This window comes from Girardinichthys multiradiatus, chromosome 22, assembly GCF_021462225.1.
Source record: "Girardinichthys multiradiatus isolate DD_20200921_A chromosome 22, DD_fGirMul_XY1, whole genome shotgun sequence".
Lineage (NCBI taxonomy): Eukaryota > Metazoa > Chordata > Actinopteri > Cyprinodontiformes > Goodeidae > Girardinichthys > Girardinichthys multiradiatus.
The window spans coordinates 23750407-23770270 of NC_061814.1; the positions used below are offsets into that span (position 1 = coordinate 23750407).

Sequence of the window (19864 nt, forward strand, 5' to 3'; positions counted from 1 at the left end):
AGCATGTTGTTTTATTTTAGACCCAATCTATGAACCACTGGATCAAGTTGCATAAAAACACTGATGTAAAAAACAAAATTTGATGTGGCAAAGATAAAACATATCTTTTTAACATAAATCAATGTGAAATCCACTGATATCAATGGCTATTAGACTTGTGTTCTTCAGAAAACTGAAGAACAAAGTCAGTCTATGTTCAGCTTTCTTTGTTTCAAACCTTTTCAGACCTGGAAAATTATAAAAGCTAATTCCATACTTTAAGACTGTGCAGGAAGCCTGAAGTTGGTGTTAAGTAATATTAAAACTAAGTTTTTATGACAATACCATTCCTGAGTTTCAAGAAAAGTAACAGGAAGATGCCAGCTCACAACCAGGACCTCCCAAATGTGGAAAACATCATCTACAAACTTATATTTAGGCAATGAGGTCAAACAAGTAGGTTGTGCTGAAATTCTTCAGACATCAGTAAACAGACTTTTAAATCAAGAGTCACAGGAAGTCATTTTTTCCCCCACGTTTATTTGATGACAATATACAAGAACATCTTGAGCACGAAGACACCAGTCGGCTGTCCGGGCTCACTGCAAAGAGATAGAAGCAGTATTAGTATTGCAGCAAATGTAACTGCTAAGAACAGCATGATCTGTACCTTCATTATTCTGAAGTTAGAGTAGCAAACAAAAAGATAATTAATTGTATTTTCAAACAGTACAGTTCATAAGACCTTAAATTTCAGAATAAATATCCACACACAACCAATCTTTAGATTCAGTTGTTCCAGCCCCACAAACTCACTTCACAAATCTTTCTATCAACATGCGGTTCTCTGCATCTTAGGTTCAATCAACTAACGTTGGCAATAAAAGCACTCGTGTTTGAATTGAAGTGAAAACAGGGTAGTGCCTAGTAGATAATCCCATTACAGCAGAGAAAGACTAAAACACAGGAGAGGAAGAAACACTGAAGGAAAACTAATGGAAACGTAGTGTGACATGCAAGGCACTGCTCATGGCTATTGGTTTAGGATGCGCAACACAATGGCACTCCATGCTTTTTTGCTTTGATACCTGCAAAACTGAAAACTTCACTTCTGCAAAAGAAATCCATGGGAAGCAAAGTAAAGAACAAAAACAAAATGGAACCAACAAAATTGACATGTTACAAAATTCAACCATGGAATAGAAAAGATCTCTGAATGGACCTGCATTCATCAGACCCCGCAGCGAAGCCAATATACAGAATAATGTTCTTTTTGCTATTTAAGCAAGAACAACACACTCCAACTGTATGATAAATCTAGGTGAAACTAGCTCTGTAAATCCAGAGATCAATTCTAAAACAGACTGGTGTCATAGGGGGGTGGAGGAATAAACAGGGTTCTACTGAAACTACACCAGGGGATCTCACTGGTTAGTACATCTGTAGCAGCTAGTTGACCAGAGAATCTCCTTCCACCATCAATGGTTTTTCAAAAAAAGAAAAAGAAAACATCTACTACATTAGTTTTACTGTGGCATTGATTAGTATGAGGAAGGGGGGGATAACCAGCGCACTAATGGTTCAGTTTCTTTAACATTGGATGCAGCATCTACATCCAACAGGAAAAGCGTTATGGCTTCTCAGTTAGGCGAGGGTGCAAAGGCAAGAGTTAGCTGCCATCTATGACGCCAGGATTATCAGCACAATGCAGTTAATCCTCTTATGGACTACATTTACCTTCTACAGTTTCCGAAGACAAGGTGATAAAGTCGGAAAGATGAGGAAATAATTAAAATAGTAAAAAGCAGTGAAAAAAAAAACATGATTAAAGATGCTGGGAAAAGAACAGGTATGCAAGGAAAGGCCAGAGAGCTCAGAAGATTACAAATAATGAGCTCTGCTTTTAAAGATGGGAAACTTTTGCTGGCATAATCACTTTTGATTGCATATGTGTTTAACTATCAGAATACCTTTTTGCCAGCAGCTCCAACACTGGCCTTCTTGATGCCTCGTACTTTCTTCATTCTGTTCTTGCGTTCCTTGCGCTGTTTCCTTGAGGTCTTCTTTTTCTCATACAGACCATGCTAAGAAGGAAACAAACAAGAAAATATTACTAAAACCACGCTTTAATACCCGCACAGATAGGCCACTGTAACACTGCAGGCAAACACCTTTTATTTAACCGTCAGATATGAGGCAATCTTGTGAGGTCACTAAAAGTGTACTTGAATTAGACATAAATCAGCGAATGGCCAAACGGTACCTAAGAATTGCAATTTTGTCCTTTTTCGTACCTGTAAACCCACCACTTCATACCTGTGCATCTAAAGAATGATGAATCAGTGAATGTTGTAGTCCAATAATTAAATTAATTATGAAGAAATCTGTCTAAAAACCTCAAATCTAACATTGACTTAAATTCTGTTGTATATTGTCTGAAAACTTTACATTTAATTCCCATTTATTGCAAATCTGATCTGTTTGGGCCATTTGGCCGATAAAATACAAAAGATGATATATTTGTATATATCATGTGTATATAACCACATTTCCTTACAGTAAATGAGGGCTGAAACAATTCATGGAGTGACTTGAGTACCTCCATTTGCAAAATTCCTCCAGGCAAATGATCTATTTTGAGACTTCGTTAAATTCTGTACAACTATTCAGCGTCCGTGTTCCAGCCGGGTGGTTGGTTGTGTTGCACAAAGCTCTCACTTTCACTAATGGTAGCCTGATACATGGATGCCAAGTGCAGTTATCCATCAGCTATGACCAAAAACCTCGAAAGTTATGAAATGGTGAACGGGAACATGACCAGCAGCTGGGATATTTCCATAACTAGGAAAAATGTTGCACCGTCAAAACACTAATGAACATACAGGTCCTTCTCAAAATATTAGCATATTGTGATAAAGTTCATTATTTTCCATGTCATGATGAAAATTTAACATTCATATATTTTAGATTCATTGCACACTAACTGAAATATTTCAGGTCTTTTATTGTCTTAATACAGATGATTTTGGCATACAGCTCATGAAAACCCAAAATTTCTATCTCACAAAATTAGCATATCATTAAAAGGGTCTCTAAACGAGCTATGAACCTAATCATCTGAATCAACGAGTTAACTCTAAACACCTGCAAAAGATTCCTGAGGCCTTTAAAACTCCCAGCCTGGTTCATCATTCAAAACCCCAATCATGGGTAAGACTGCCAACCTGACTGCTGTCCAGAAGGCCACTATTGACACCCTCAAGCAAGAGGGTAAGACACAGAAATAAATTTCTGAACGAATAGGCTGTTCCCAGAGTGCTGTATCAAGGCACCTCAGTGGGAAGTCTGTGGGAAGGAAAAAGTGTGGCAGAAAACGCTGCACAACGAGAAGAGGTGACCGGACCCTGAGGAAGATTGTGGAGAAGGGCCGATTCCAGACCTTGGGGGACCTGTGGAAGCAGTGGACTGAGTCTGGAGTAGAAACATCCAGAGCCACCGTGCACAGGCGTGTGCAGGAAATGGGCTACAGGTGCCGCATTCCCCAGGTCAAGCCACTTTTGAACCAGAAACAGCGGCAGAAGCGCCTGACCTGGGCTACAGAGAAGCTGCACTGGACTGTTGCTCAGTGGTCCAAAGTACTTTTTTCGGATAAAAGCAAATTCTGCATGTCATTCGGAAATCAAGGTGCCAGAGTCTGGAGGAAGACTGGGGAGAAGGAAATGCCAAAATGCCAGAAGTCCAGTGTCAAGTACCCACAGTCAGTGATGGTCTGGGGTGCCGTGTCAGCTGCTGGTGTTGGTCCACTGTGTTTTATCAAGGGCAGGGTCAATGCAGCTAGCTATCAGGAGATTTTGGAGCACTTCATGCTTCCATCTGCTGAAAAGCTTTATGGAGATGAAGATTTCATTTTTCAGCACGACCTGGCACCTGCTCACAGAGCCAAAACCACTGGTAAATGGTTTACTGACCATGGTATCACTGTGCTCAATTGGCCTGCCAACTCTCCTGACCTGAACCCCATAGAGAATCTGTGGGATATTTTGAAGAGAACGTTGAGAGACTCAAGACCCAACACTCTGGATGAGCTAAAGGCCGCTATCGAAGAATCTTGGGCCTCCATAAGACCTCAGCAGTGCCACAGGCTGATTGCCTCCATGCCACGCTGCATTGAATCAGTCATTTCTGCCAAAGGATTCCCGACCAAGTATTGAGTGCATAACTGTACATGATTATTTGAAGGTTGATGTTTTTTGTATAAAAAACACTTATTTTATTGGTCGGATGAAATATGCTAATTTTGTGAGATAGGAATTTTGGGTTTTCATGAGCTGTATGCCAAAATCATCCGTATTAAGACAATAAAAGACCTGAAATATTTCAGTTAGTGTGCAATGAATCTAAAATATATGAATGTTAAATTTTCATCATTACATTATGGAAAATAATGAACTTTATCACAATATGCTAATATTTTGAGAAGGACCTGTATAGCTTAGCAGCAACTCACAGAAATTAAAGAAATTGAAAAAGAAACCAATTCAAACAATACAAGGAAAAAATCTGTTTACATCATTTTTATGGTAGGCCAGCAAAATCATGCCTTAATTTTAACAGCTGATCATTTATTATATTAAAACCTTCATTTATTCCTGAAGAATTTTGAAAAATGTCAAAAACATCAAAAGAGGATCATATAACATATAAATATTCTCTAGTTTTACTGATAGGGAAGAAAAAAAACTGGCTGGTGATTCTGGATTCATAAATTCTTCAGGAGCTGGACTTCCTCTTTATCTGAGCTCTGTGTCACGGTCCTAAGAAAAGCCTATCCAAATACATTTAGTTCTTTAAACATGAAGCACTGTCCATCATCCTCCACATAATCTACATCAGATTCTGCTGATCAAGGCAATTCTTACATTATACAGGCACTGGAAGGTCATCAGGCATTTCTGCTGTGGACTGTGGTGCTTTTTGCTTTATTTATATAATTCAACTGGTTCCACAATCCCCTTGTCCCCATCCAGCTCAAAGTGGAGAAGATTTTGTGACTACCTCCCAAGGTAGGTCAGAGGTGTAACATTGGTGTAACAACTTTAACTCCTAATTCCTTGTTGAAAACTTTCAGCTGACCTTTAGCTGTTAAGAATATGTGGTGACCACATATTGAAAGGTTGATCTGGAAGGGTCTGCGTACTGAGTACAGTACTGATAATAAACTTAATTTAACTTCAGGAATCTCTTTAGAAGCAAAATTCAAACCACTCTTTAAACCAAAGCAGTTCAGTGCAGTATTGACTCTGCAGGATCCTAAGACAGGCACATAAGACAGACAGGACTGTAAAGCAACAGTGAGTCTCGCAAGAAAAAGTCCTAATAAGTCGCATGTCTTCAAAAGTTCAGCGTACACCACATAGCGAGATTACTTCTTAAAATACAACTATATAATTAGAGGAAATAGAAGAAAAACTGCTCACAGAGCAGTCTCAACCTCAAATAAGTGTCCACATTAAGATATTTTGGAAAACAAGTCGCACCACACATTACGTTGTTGTTGTTGTTGGTGATTGTGGTGTTAAAGGTGTGTTTAAAAACTACTTCAAGCGCACAGTGCGCAAGGAGACCCACCAGAAAGTCCTTTTATTGCTACCTGCCAACAACTTTCTATGAAACTGCATTTTACATCCACAACATTACATTACTGTTCCGCAGAATAATAAATCAGAGCGCAAAACAAGTTGTGCTTCATCAATAATCACCAGCTTAAATGTTGGGGGACAGAAACACCAAAAAGTAGTCTTTTTTCTTAGTCTGTCAAAATGCACAGAGAAAATTGTTCCACACTCACCCTGGCAAGTCTGTGTTTGGGCTCATTCTTCTTGGCATAGTCTAAAGAATCATAGACCATAGCAAAGCCTGTTGTCTTGCCACCACCGAACTGAGTCCGGAAGCCAAAGACGAATACAACATCGGGGGTGGTTTTGTACATCTTGGCAAGCTTCTCCCTGATTTCAGTCTTGGGGACTGTGGCCTTGCCAGGATGGAGGACATCGACGACCTATGTTGACATTGAAGCACTGTGTAAACATCTTGTTTGACAGACACCCTATAGAAATAGAGGCAGAAGATGTAAAAACTTACCATCTGCTTCCTCTGAAGCAGTCTGTTCGTCATGAACTTGCGGGTCCTGACTGTTACTGTGTCATTCTGTGGATGTGAAAAAAAAAAAAGATCGATTACAGAAGTTGCAGCTGTGACCTGAAAGGTTTACTGTTGGTACCACTGCTCCTAAGGGGTATAGAGGTCACATTTGTTTTTATTCTGTGAGTAAAGTATTAGTAATATATCAATTAGTATGTAGAATAGAACCCTTCAGAGTGCTCGAAGTTAGCAAGTCTATGATTCTGACAGCTAAATAGACTTTTAGCAATTTCAAACAAGTCAAATGTTTAGATCTGTGGGATAAAAAGCTAAATTAGCAGTTGAATCACCTGCTTGTATAGAAACAATAAATAGTTAAGCTAATTAAGCAATGGTCCCTTGTGAAAGTGTAGACTATTACCCACTAAATTTCTAAATCAGTTAAACTAGGGGGAATTCGTTTGACTGTTATCATCAGTCCACTGCTCTGACATTTCCCATAGTCTTCTACAATATGGCATCTGTCTGCAACAGGTAACTCTTACTTTAACTACATCTTTAAGTGCACCAAAGGAGGACAACTCATTTTCTGTTCATAAGGACATTTCACCTCTTCACCAGTCCTTACCTCTTAACTGACAGTTACAGACTTTATTTCCTTGTTCAACCAGAGTTGCAGTTTAATTTTCAGGGCTTGCATCTCTAGCAAACACCCAAACTCAGACTGAGTAGTTTTACTAGACTGATTCTATCCAGAATCGTTTTCTTATTAGATTACAAGCAAAACCAGGCAAAAAAACAATCCTGCACAGCCACCATATATGCCATATCAAGTCGTTAAACACGCATAGGTGACAATGGCATGAACAACCCACAGACTGAGCAGATGAATACTGCAGTTAATCTTTAGCAACTTGCAAAGAACATATGTTCCAACAGCATTTTCACAACCCCCCACTAAACTAAACTGCCAACAGAAACGACTTAACTACGAGTTTAAGATATCTGGGAATTCAAGAAGCTATCAAACCCTCTACAGTTAAAAACGACAGACATTCACATCCGATTGAGTGTCTCTCGGCTAACTACTGGAAATAAAAGTTGACGATCTAAAAGATTAAAGGCTTTCACACCCTAATGAGCCGTATTTCTACCATTCCATGAAGGAGGTGCGGCGACTGGACTACTGTACACATTTTAAAATGTCTTCACACACACATGGGCCGCGTCATTAGCATCCTTCTGCAGTGCATGCTAACGTTAGCGACATTAAGCTAACAAATGTAGATTCTACCTTTTAGAAACGCCACAAATTAGGGAAGCGTCAGTTTATTATATCTAACCGTGAATGTGAACAAATAAAATGACTGAAGCTCATTTAGAGCAGGGACAAAAGGCGTGTGTAACAGTCGGAAACAGTTATGCTACATTTTGAAATGTACTGCAAAACTTTATCCAAACCACTTATTGTTGATTCATATTTCCAGATTACAATATAGTAAACACAACGCTTCTGTTAATTTGTAGTACGGGTGTGTTGGTGTACGGATGGCCTCGATATTGAACAGATTTTAGTTGTAGTTTTCTTCCCAACACTCACCATTTTGACGCCGGCCTCGCTCAGGGACGTAAAAGAGGAAGAAGGACCAGCGGCAGCCCGGATTATTGCCTGCACAAAACTGAAGAGGGAGCGTAGTGGTACTGCCTGACGTAAAACACGCAATATAAACAAATCTACTGTACATATCTAGCCTAAATATTAGTTCTGCATTTTCACACTCCCTGGTTACTCAACTAGCTTACATTGTTGGCAAGCAAGTTAAATGGGAAAATGGTCACTCAACTTTGAGAAACACAACATCAATTTAAATATGAATGGAAATGTTGCTCTAAAATTCTAAGTTAACTTAAGCAAAAATATGTTCTTAAAACATTGTATTGAGTTATTTTAAGTCATATGTTTTACTGTGTTACCTTGGCTGAGCCTACTCAAGCTCATTTGAGTAGCTGTTTGAGTAGACCTTCAGTTTTGCTTTTATTTTTTGATTAATGGAATGATAAAACTTGCCAATTGAACCAGCAAAACTAATTTAACTACTGTGCAAACGTAAATACAGTAAAATAAATCACTTAATCCCTAATCATCTGAATCAACGAGTTAACTCTAAACACCTGCAAAAGATTCCTGAGGCCTTTAAAACTCCCAGCCTGGTTCATCACTCAAAACCCCAATCATGGGTAAGACTGCCGACCTGACTGCTATCCAGAAGGCCACTATTGACACCCTCAAGCAAGAGGGTAAGACACAGAAAGAAATTTCTGAACAAATAGGCTGTTCCCAGAGTGCTGTATCAAGGCACCTCAGTGGGAAGTCTGTGGGAAGGAAAAAGTGTGGCAGAAAACGCTGCACAACGAGAAGAGGTGACCGGACCCTGAGGAAGATTGTGGAGAAGGGCCAATTCCAGAACTTGGGGGACCTGCGGAACCAGTGGACTGAGTCTGGAGTAGAAACATCCAGAGCCACCGTGCACAGGCGTGTGCAGGAAATGGGCTACAGGTGCCGCATTCCCCAGGTCAAGCCACTTTTGAACCAGAAACAGCGGCAGAAGCGCCTGACCTGGGCTACAGAGAAGCAGCACTGGACTGTTGCTCAGTGGTCCAAAGTACTTTTTTCAGATGAAAGCAAATTCTGCATGTCATTCGGAAATCAAGGTGCCAGAGTCTGGAGGAAGACTGGGGAGAAGGAAATGCCAAAATGCCAGAAGTCCAGTGTCAAGTACCCACAGTCAGTGATGGTCTGGGGTGCCGTGTCAGCTGCTGGTGTTGGTCCACTGTGTTTTATCAAGGGCAGGGTCAATGCAGCTAGCTATCAGGAGATTTTGGAGCACTTCATGCTTCCATCTGCTGAAAAGCTTTATGGAGATGAAGATTTCATTTTTCAGCACGACCTGGCACCTGCTCACAGTGCCAAAACCACTGGTAAATGGTTTACTGACCATGGTATCACTGTGCTCAATTGGCCTGCCAACTCTCCTGACCTGAACCCCATAGAGAATCTGTGGGATATTTTGAAGAGAACGTTGAGAGACTCAAGACCCAACACTCTGGATGAGCTAAAGGTCGCTATCGAAGTATCCTGGGCCTCCATAAGACCTCAGCAGTGCCACAGGCTGATTGCCTCCATGCCACGCCGCATTGAAGCAGTCATTTCTGCAAGAGGATTCCCGACCAAGTATTGAGTGCATAACTGTACATGATTATTTGAAGGTTGATGTTTTTTTGTATTAAAAACACTTTTCTTTTTTTGGTCGGATGAAATATGCTAATTTTGTGAGATAGGAATTTTGGGTTTTCATGAGCTGTATGCCAAAATCATCCGTATTAAGACAATAAAAGACCTGAAATATTTCAGTTAGTGTGCAATGAATCTAAAATATATGAATGTTAAATTTTCATCATGACATTATGGAAAATAATTAACTTTATCACAATATGCTAATATTTTGAGAAGGACCTGTATGTAACTAAGAGAACAATTCTCGAGAAATAGCTGTTTTGACCATCCACGCTGAAAAAAAAGGTAAATAAAATACAGAAACATACAGTAGTGCAAGACTGGTGTTTCAAGATCAACAACACGTTTTAGAATTGTGCTTTAGAAAAACAGAAGATAGACAATAACTTATTTAAAACCCATCAAGAAATAAAGTAACACCTTGAGTTAATATATCTATTACAAAACTATTTCAAAAATAATAAAGCCCTTGATGTAATTTGCAGTTTCTTTTTTCCTTAAACCCGACTATATCTTTCTTTGCTATGACTAATGTAAGCAGGTATGGATAAAATTGTCTATTTCAGTGGGATAGAGCCAGAGACACCTGAGAGTCTGTTGATTTCATACCCAAATATCAAATTCTGAGTGCAAGCAGGCAAGAACTAGAACAACTCAAGGAATTCAGAGGGCTTGTACTCTAGGAAATGATGAAATTGATTATATATTTGGGGAAAACTTGATAACTAATAACTAACACCTACAAACCATTTATCCTAGGAACACTATGCTAGTTCAAGGCTAGACCACCTTTTGTGTTAAGTCTGGCGACATTTGCCGCATGTTTTCCCCTGTCTTCATTCCCATTTTCTGTCTATCTACTGTCAAATAATACTGGAAAAATAAAGGCCACTAGTGCCGCAAAAAAAATCTTTAAAAAACAAAAATATTCCTCAAAGATTTGGGTCCATATTGACATGCTGGCTTCACGCAGTAGCTGAAGATTTGTCAGCTGCACATGATTCAAATCTCCCATTACACCACATCCTAAAGGTGTTCTATTGAATTTTCAACACTTTCTGTTGAATGTATAGGCAGTTGGAGCACAGTGAACCTATTGTGTTTAAAAAAAAAACAGTTTGAGTGGATTTGAGCTTTGTGACATTGTGCATTATGCTGATGGAAGTCGCCATTAGAAGATGTGTTCAGAAAGGTAATGGACAAGGTCAGCAATAATACCTAAGTAGGCTGTGGGTTTTAAATGATGCTCAGTAGGTACTAAGGAGCTCAGTGTTCCAAGAAAATATCCCCTACACCATAACACTCCCACCACCAGTCTCAACCACTGACACAAGGCAGGATGGATCCATGCTTTCATGTTGTTTTCATCTAACAAATGAATGTTGCAGCTGAAACTGATTCATTGGACCAGGCAGCATTTGTTCAATATATGGTTGAATTCTGGTCAGCCTGAATGAATGATACCCTCACATTTCTCTTGAGCTGTCAAGATTTACACTTGGTGTGGTTTTCCACTGCTGTAACCCATCTACTTCAACTTCTGTACTCAGAGATGGTATTCTGCACACCTTGGTTGTAATAGGGGGTTATTTGAGCTACTGTTGCCATTGTATCATCTTAAACCAGTTTGCACACTCTGCCCTGACACCAACAAGGCATTTTTATCCACACAATATCCACTAACTGGATATTTTTTATTTCTGACCATAAGAGATGAAAGTTCCGAGATCACAAATATCTGAAGAGCCCGTCTGTAAGACAGGAGGCAGTTCAAACTCACCTTAATGCTCTTTCTTTCTGATTCTGATGTTCAATTTTCACTTCTGCAAGTCATGTTCTCTACGTCTAGGTTTTTAAAAGCATAGAGTTGCAGCTATGTGATTGGCAGAATCAGCATTTGTGTTAAAAATCAATTGGACCAGTGTGGGTAATAAAGTAGCAGGAGAGTGTGATAGGAGATTCATGCAAAATACTTACAAATAGACTAAAAAGGCTTTACATAAGGAATTGTTACTTTTTCAAGCAGTATACAGCATAAAAAACATGATGGTAAAATACAGCAGCTCCAAAATTATTGCTCTTCTACAAATACAGCCAGAATGGCTTTATCCAAGCCTATGTTCAGTGGTTTATTTTATTTAATCATTATTCTATCAGGATGTCTCTTCAAATTAACATCTCTAGTTTTAAATTGACATAAAAATACATGAACAAAATTTGTTTTCATCATGGTCAGTGTTACAAAATATTTCACCTTTGTGCTAAATTGTATAAAATAAAATAGAGACAAGAAGACAAAATCTGTTACAGAATTTTATTGATCTTGCAGCATCAGTGTCCACTGACATTGGAGTTTCATTTGAAATAAAGTTATTTAAAATCAGAACAGAAGGTTACAGTAAGTTTGTCTCCAATCTTTCAACACATATTGTTAAGCCCTCATTGTTGAACCAAAAGGATTGGAAATAAATTTGCCGTCTGGATTACAATGCAAAAACATAACGACTTATTGGCCAAAAGGTGCAATGCAAACATAATTTAAGCAACTTGTGGATAAAATGTTCACCAGACTTTGCCAAAAGTAACTACAAAGCTAAAAGGAATAAGAAATAATATTTGACAAAGATCAGGCGGTGGTTCCAGTCATACAAAGAGAAAGAAAATTGAATGGAAAACATGATCTGCACGATGATTTGTTTGCAGAGTAGAAGATAAAACTTTGGAGTAAAACAAATCAACTAATCATTGAGTTAATATAAGTGGCACTTTTACCATGTTGCTGTCTAAAACTTCAGCTTCTCGTAACGTCACGTGTGCCATCACACCTCCAAACTTCACACCAGTCTGAGTAAGAAAATTACCAAGAAACTAAAATACCTTTTGCTCATTGGCCAAGCAAAATACAACCAGTTTTAACGCTGTTGTGCAAAAATAAACATCTGTCAGAAAGTACAAATCGATGACAAGTAAACTTGTCACTGCATTTCATGTTAAATAAGGCATGGGCTGGCAGGATGCATGGAAATTATGTCAAACGGAAAGATTTTTGGATTTAGGGAGAGCGTCTATTAAGCCCAATGCACAGGGTTTCCTGTTTCCTTGACAAAAAATCCGAAAGGCTTGACCAAACCAGACCGAAGACCCCGGTGAAGCCTCAATGCTAACAAAACGTCTTCAAACACAAAATGTTAAAAATGTCTAAATTTAAAAAGGAAATTTTACAGCCAAATGTTGGTGAAATTTGAGACTAAAATCTTGGAATGGTGTTAGATCCTTTCCTAATAGAAAAACAAAAATAACAGCATTTTTCAGATACCATCACAGGAAACGAAGCTGTCCAACTGGTTATGGATCGTGGAGTTATTCAAGTAGTTAAAAAAAAAAAAAAAAACAAGCAGGAAAATAGAGAATCGCATAGATAACGTGCTAACTGGGGTCTTTAAAAACAAAGACGGAAGAATATCAAAGCTTTTAAATGTTTCTAAGGTCACAAAGAAGTACCACTTCCTACTCAAATGAATTTGGAATAATGTCCGTTTCTCCAATCTGGACTCACAGAAAACTGTAAAATGAGAACTAAAACTGACTATTCGTGTGCAAAATATTCAGGTCCATCTTTATGTAAATGCTTAAAATTTGTACAGCGATCTGTTGTTACTCCGATAAACCGAATTCTCCGACTTGGCCACTCTGTATGTGCATCTAAGGTATACTGAATCGCCCTGGGTTTACACACGTTACATCCAGCAGTGAGACAAAGAGCTAACAAAGATGGCTGCCATGGGGGCTCACAACATTGGGTTCTACAAGCCAAGCCACTGGCACATACAGTGCCAGGTTGTTTCCTTATGCTGGTGTGGCAGCAGATGGTTAGATGTCCATTTCAAACTGGGCGTCGTCACCTTAAAGATAACAATAAAAAACAACAAAAAAGAGATTTGTTAAAAACATTGAATTACTCCAAGCCTTTCTAAAGAGCACCTCATTAATATATAAATAACAACAGAAAACAATTATGTAAAACTGATTACAAACTGTTGTCTAGGAAAAGTTCATCATTTACAAATTGCCCACTGAAGTGGTTCCAGTGCTTGACATGTACAAAAGCTTTAGCTGGTACCAGACAAGTTCTTTGTAAAGAAGATCGGTTTGGTTTTTCCACATTTCTGGATTTATTTCATTATTACTTGAAGCACATTTTTCAGCAGAAAGACGACTGATCGACCCAAATTGTCGTATTCCTCTAGTTCTTTCCACAAAAAGATGTCTTAATATCACATGCTCTAATTTCTTAACATTGTTTAAGAAAACAGATGGTGCTTGTAAAAGACTGGCATTTCTGAGCGAGTTTTGGTATTTCAAAATAGTTGTTACATAAATTGTTTTAAGCAGCATCTATAATCTGCATCAGCAGGTGATCTTAACTGTCCCAACAGTGTTTTTTTAATGTTTCTTGGCCTTTATTTAGTGGCCTTTATTCATTAGTAGATGGACAGGAGGTAGGGGAGAGAGAGAGAAGGGAAAGACGTGCAGCAAATGGCCCAGGGTCGGGAATTAAACCTAGGACAGTTGCAACAGGGACCGCAGGCTTAGCACATGGTGCACCCGCTCTACCACTCAGGTACACGAAGCTCCCCAACAGGGTTTACGTGGCTATTCCAAAACTTTATTTTCCCTCTCATCGAGTAATTATTTTGTTGATTTGGATGTTTGCTTGGACTCACTGTGATGCTGAAAAATAAAATTCCTCTTCATCTTCAGCTTTCTAGCATGCACCTGAGGGTTTTGGGTCAAACTGTCTGGCTTTCGGAACTGGTTAAAATTCAATTACTGAAAAAACCCCCCCCAAAAAAACACACACTATGTGACAAAAATAACCCCAGAGCATGATGCTGCCACCCTCATGTTTTACAGTGGGTTTGCTCTTTTTGGATATATGCAGTGCAAAAAATAGCTTTTGGAATTGTGGCCCACAATGTCCACATTTGCACTTTCCGACCTTAATATATTTTCCTACAAGGTTTCATCAACATCGTTGACTGTCTTCAGTGTAACATGGTACATACATGCATATGAGGTTGTGGATGCTACTGTATCCTGCTTCTGACTGATACCTTTGTACTTTTTTTTTCCTTTGAGACCTCCTTGCTAATTTTGGCTTCAGCTAAAGGATGCAAATGAGCAAATGTTAGAAAAATCCTCCTAATACTTAACTGTACTGCAGGCTAATTATATTCATAAGAATTGATCGCAGGTGTGAACCCAAGAGGACTAAACATTGAAATTAAACCCAAAGCTATTTCAACAAAATGTCAATTCAATGTTGTGCACATTTATGCAGCACAGGTTATTGTACTTTATTTTTTATTTTTCATGTTTTCCTCATAACAGATTTGTTTTTCATCTAGAAATTACATACATGTAATAATAAACGTGAGAAAACGTTGAAAATTATTTATCATGTTTTTTTAAATTTATTTTACATTTCAAAATCCAGACATTTTAACAAGGACACTTTTGAGGGTTAACTTTAACAAGGACAGTTTTGAGAGCCACTGTATGAACTGAGATGTAAATTGCCCATATAAATTCAGATAAAAACTGCAGTTGTATGTGGTCCCATTACCTGCATTCACTATGCTACAGGGGTTGGTGAAGCAAACAATAGAAGATGTGAGACAATGACAGAAGCTAATCCGACTCCTCATTGATCCTGAAGTTTAGTGAGGTTTTTCTGTCTTGAATAAAACCTGGCTCCGGGTCAATTTGCCCCTTTGTCATACCATCCTCTAGTTTCTCAACAACCTACTTCCATTTTTCACATGAGAACAACTCATTATATACCCATCTACTTAACCTTTGGGTTTAGGTTTATTTTTCTGTGTTGTTAAGCATATTCAAAGAATTATAAAGCTAATCCTAATAATGCTCAAATTTCACAGATAATGTAAATAAATAGTACATGTCCTTCTGGAGAGTTTATATTACTCTACATTTCTATTGATTGTGGCTCTGATCACCTGTTTGGGTGGGTCGATTCTTTTTAAATAAGACAGATTACGACACTTTTTTGAACCAAATTATCCTGGAAAAATCTCCTTGTGGTGAACATGAAAGTTTGGTCTCAGATACCCAGATTTCCTTTCAGTTAACGTTAATCAGATTCGACAAAATTACTCTAAATCATTGGTAGGTGGGTAAAAAAGCTTTACAAAGCAGGATCATATTGACACCCTGTTGGTACCAATGACATGCGCCTCCCTTTCAAGCCCCCAGGAATCTGGACCAAAAAGAAATGATCAAGAACTGCAAATACAAAAAATGTCGATTAGACATTAGACACACCAACAGTGAAACTAGGTGGAAATTTTAAATTAACACCCAATGCCAGATCTTGATGATGACAGTTCCTTGCTCTGGTCCAGTAACAGCTGGTTCTACTGAAGCACTGTTTTTTTTTTTTATGCTAAAGTCAATGCTTCTGTGGTTAAAACAGATTGAACTGCCGCCAACCAAGATCTCACTCATAGTGGAAACCCCCCCGCCCTAACTGAACAGGTATAAAATTATCCGACTGACGACTTTAACCTGTTTTTCTTGTCGTTCACGTTGCCCGCACAGATTGTGCAGTTCTGTCTATTATGGCAAGCAGCTTTGGACAATACTTACACAAGCTAATTTGTCATTTGATGTCAGTGTCTGAGTACTAAACGGGTCTCTGCAGAATTTGTTCGTAGACAGAGAATGTAACTTCAGCAGATGTCGGACCCCGCCACATTACGTAGAGTTAAAAAACTAACATAGGACAAATGGCTCTTTATACAGAAATATTTACAGTACTGGGAGATTAGGAATAGAAATCAAATAAAAAACCTTCTGAAAATAACTGCTGAGGTAGTATAAAAAAAATTTGTTTCTGGAGAGGAAAGAATTAGGACACTCCATATTTATTCTGACTTAAAATCCCTAAAATTACACACACAGGCATATCACATCAGTTGCACATGCTAAGAACGTCATTACTCAGCCTTTTTGAAGGAGGTTTGCCTTGTTTAAACCTCAGACATTTAGTATAGAATGCTCCTGACTGTTGACGTGAGAGGGAACACCATGGTGGGTCCAACCAGCTGTCTGAGGCCTTCAGAAAGAAGATTACAGCAGCTAGTCTAATAAGGGATTAAAAGAAATCTCGAAAGAATCTGAAATCAGCCCTTCCACTGTATGGACAATAAGCTACGATGGAGGACATTCAAAACAAGTGCCAACATGCCCAGGCCAGGCCGTTTAAGCTAGTTAACTCTGAGAGCAGACTGCAAGACGCTAAAAGAAGTCTTCAAAAATTCTAAAACATCATTACAGGACTTACAGCAGACTCTAACAACTGTTGATGTAAAAGGATAAACTTTAACTCTCCAAAAAAACATGAAAGCTTGACTGAAATGTTCCAGAGAGAATGTGGACCAGGCTGAGGACGTCTGGAATGTTCTTTGGACAGATTAGTAGAAGACTGTATATTTTGGACACCAGAACAGAGGACATGTTTGACATAAATCACAAGTAGCATTTAAGGGGAAAAAAGCCTTCTACCAACTGTGAAGCATGAATGTGGAATGTTATAGTTTCTGGGATGCTTTGTGGGTTTCTTAAATGTTCATGTTGCTATAGAGGCAACATCAGTCCAATAAAAGGTGTCTCAGATTACTTATTTTTAGTTACCATATCAGGCAAATGAACTATTCAAGAACTATTTTAGTTCTTATAAGCACAATCATCTTAATACTTTGTCTGTGTGGTAATAACATCTATGTTTTACCGGTTCATGTCATGCTAGCAGATGCTCAGTGTGTGCAATGTGCAGATGTTCATTTTATGGGGTGACAGTCAGCAACACATTTATAATATAATAAAGATTTATTTACTGTCTTTTGTTTTACACACAGACTGGGTCTGGACCAATAACCATAGCTTTAAAAGACCAATATCTTACCATTCTTTTATGACAAAAACAGCTTTGCTGCTCAGCTGGTTTCCAAATCACCTCCATCTATGAACATGAGATTTGGGCTGGGAGGTTTCAACTGCTTTTTAGATCCTCATTTTATTTGTCAGTTCATATGAGGTGTTTTCAGAAGTATTCTTGCCACTCCTTTTTCCTACAGCCATTTGCCCGATGGTGTGAACATCACTTTAAAGCCACAGGTTTCTTATCTTGGTCTGTCCATGTAAACACTTTAATGCAAATTGTGGTTTTGTGGCATTCTCGTTCTTTTTTTTTTTTTTACCCAAATCTACATTAAGAAAAGACAATCATCTTTTTGACCAAATATCACCTGTAGTGGGCTTGCCATCATGGTTTTTGATGTGGTTGTTGGCTGCGTTCTTCTGGTTCTCACTCAGGACACGTTGGCTAGTCACTCCAGGGATGACAGGCAGATGTGCAGGAGGAGTCTGAGCGATGGGAGAATTACGCCTGTCCAGCAGGAACTTGCGATCGTAAATGATCCGGGTTCCTACAACGAGACGCATAAGGTTTATTTTTCTGATCTCCTCTACAACTAGCAGGAGAAATACTGAGTGGGTGCAGCCAACAGCTGTTTACACACATTTGTGTGTTTTCCATCTTTAGTGAGATTTAATGATTAAAATGTATTTGACTCAGTTTCAGTCACTGCTTTTTAATACAGCAATCCATTCTGTTGTACACATTTCACAGATAAATTTTTACAAAAACTAAATGCAAAGACATCAGATGTTTGGTAAAACAATAAGGTTGTTTGTTATAAAGTAAACGTGTAGCTGAATTTTTAGGCTAAATCCCATTTCAACCATAGTCCCTCACTCTGCACCCTTAACCCTAACTTTCTAAAAGGTAAGGTGTCCCAATTACCTCTGTGAAGTAGTGGGAGGGGTAAGAAAACAGCTTCGTAACCCTTAAAAAAATGAGACTTTTCAGGGACAAACTGAAAAGGGTGAGGGGTTAGGGTTAGGGTTGGACAAATGGAAATGAAGCAGTAAGATCTGAGCTTACAAATGCATTCATAAATGTAAATATTTTCTTAGTTAACATTCTGATGATGCAATGACCTCTGTAATGTCATACTAGGACGTTTTCCAATATATTGCGTTTGTCATAACTGTTCAATGTTACTAGCAATACAAAAAACAATTTCTTTAAATTTTTAACCATTACACAATCAATATACTGTGAAGTACGATGCATATCAATGTATTTCTAAATATGTGTTTTAGGTTTTCTTTAAAAAAGGAAAAATAAAAAAGCATTATGATTCCCTGTTGTACACAATGTCACAAGTGGAAAGAAACCCTGCACAGTCCAGGCTGATGTAAAGGGATTCCCAAAGCCGGGGTCAGAAACCCGATGGAGGCTGTGAATCAACAGGTATGCAGTCATGAGATCCTCTTCAGAAATCAAACAATTACAACGCTAATAATTACTGTACGAAGTATAGTACTAAGTGTGTACCTAAGTACAGTATTTTTCCCTTCTCTGTATCCCTCAGAGGTAGGTGAAGTTGTGCCAGAAAACAGTCATGCAGCAATATGTTGCAATACCTTTAATAAGTTCATAGGTCGTCTTTTGCAATCCGTCTTGTAATAAATCATCCATCTGGCTCTGCTCCAGCAAAGTCATCCATAGCTGTATTATAGTAATTTCACAGAATCACATGTTAAATTAAATATTTTAGACATATGTGAGCCTAGTCTTCGATAATCAAATGGAGAGAAGTTCTGCGCTGCCAATAGGCCAATCAGGAAGCAGCCAGAGAACAGGGGGGCGGGTCTAATCTTTGTTTTTGTTTTGATCAGGATGACGAGGCAGCCTAGGCCACGCTGACAGAAACCAGTACCAGTTAGTGAAAATAAGACAGTTACATTTGATGAAACGGCAGAGTAAAAGAGGTTGCTCACCTCCAGGAGTGGTGGAAAATAAAGTGCCTCCAGGGGTGGTACAGTAGTCATGAGGTAGCTGCGTTGTGTCGTTGATCAACACCGTTCTGGTCGGGATGGCCCTGCTCTCGCTAAGCTGACGACTGGTCGACATTTTTAGGCGCCTGTTCGATGACAAATCCAGCAGCTACAGAAAACTGTGGTCTTATCTCCCGACGGACGGTGGAAAACCGGGCCGTTCCCCACTCTTTTATAGCTTCCCGAAAGCTTTCTTAGCTCTCCTTTCGTCCTCCCAGCCGTCAGCACCGTTCCCTCCCTCAGCAAGGCAGGAAGCACGACGAGCTGCGGGCGGATATGACGTTCTGAGCGCTACGTCACCATCAGTTTGAAAACCTTTTTTTTTCTTTAGAGTTATAGATCGGTTGGATAGATAATAAAGAAACATAAACTGACTTGATTGAATACTGTTCTTTACAACATGTCGTAACAAAAAAATACTGCAGGTGTAACTCATTGAATTAGGATATATGAAAAACTTTC

At 38.8% G+C, this 19864-nt stretch overlaps 2 protein-coding genes across 5 annotated transcripts; both read right to left on the reverse strand.

Moving 5' to 3' along the window:
- Positions 1–499: 499 nt before the first annotated feature.
- Positions 500–7799, reverse strand: rps24 (ribosomal protein S24). 4 transcript variants are annotated; one of them, XM_047350667.1, is made up of 7 exons: positions 7721–7799; positions 6121–6186; positions 5828–6037; positions 1950–2063; positions 1717–1719; positions 1068–1090; positions 500–581 (listed from the first exon to the last, which is right to left on the reverse strand). In XM_047350667.1, exons 1-6 carry the CDS (start codon positions 7721–7723, stop codon positions 1085–1087), a joined length of 402 nt encoding a protein of 133 aa, XP_047206623.1. In that variant the 5' UTR covers positions 7724–7799; the 3' UTR covers positions 500–581; positions 1068–1084. The 4 variants fall into 4 exon arrangements, with proteins under 4 accessions (XP_047206623.1, XP_047206625.1, XP_047206624.1 ...); XM_047350669.1 differs by lacking the exon at positions 1717–1719; XM_047350668.1 differs by lacking the exon at positions 1068–1090.
- Positions 7800–11715: 3916 nt separating this feature from the next.
- Positions 11716–19659, reverse strand: eif4ebp2 (eukaryotic translation initiation factor 4E binding protein 2). Its single transcript, XM_047352091.1, has 3 exons — positions 19346–19659; positions 17746–17925; positions 11716–13317 (listed from the first exon to the last, which is right to left on the reverse strand). Exons 1-3 carry the CDS (start codon positions 19476–19478, stop codon positions 13286–13288), a joined length of 345 nt encoding a protein of 114 aa, XP_047208047.1. The 5' UTR covers positions 19479–19659; the 3' UTR covers positions 11716–13285.
- Between the last annotated feature and the right edge of the window lie 205 nt (positions 19660–19864).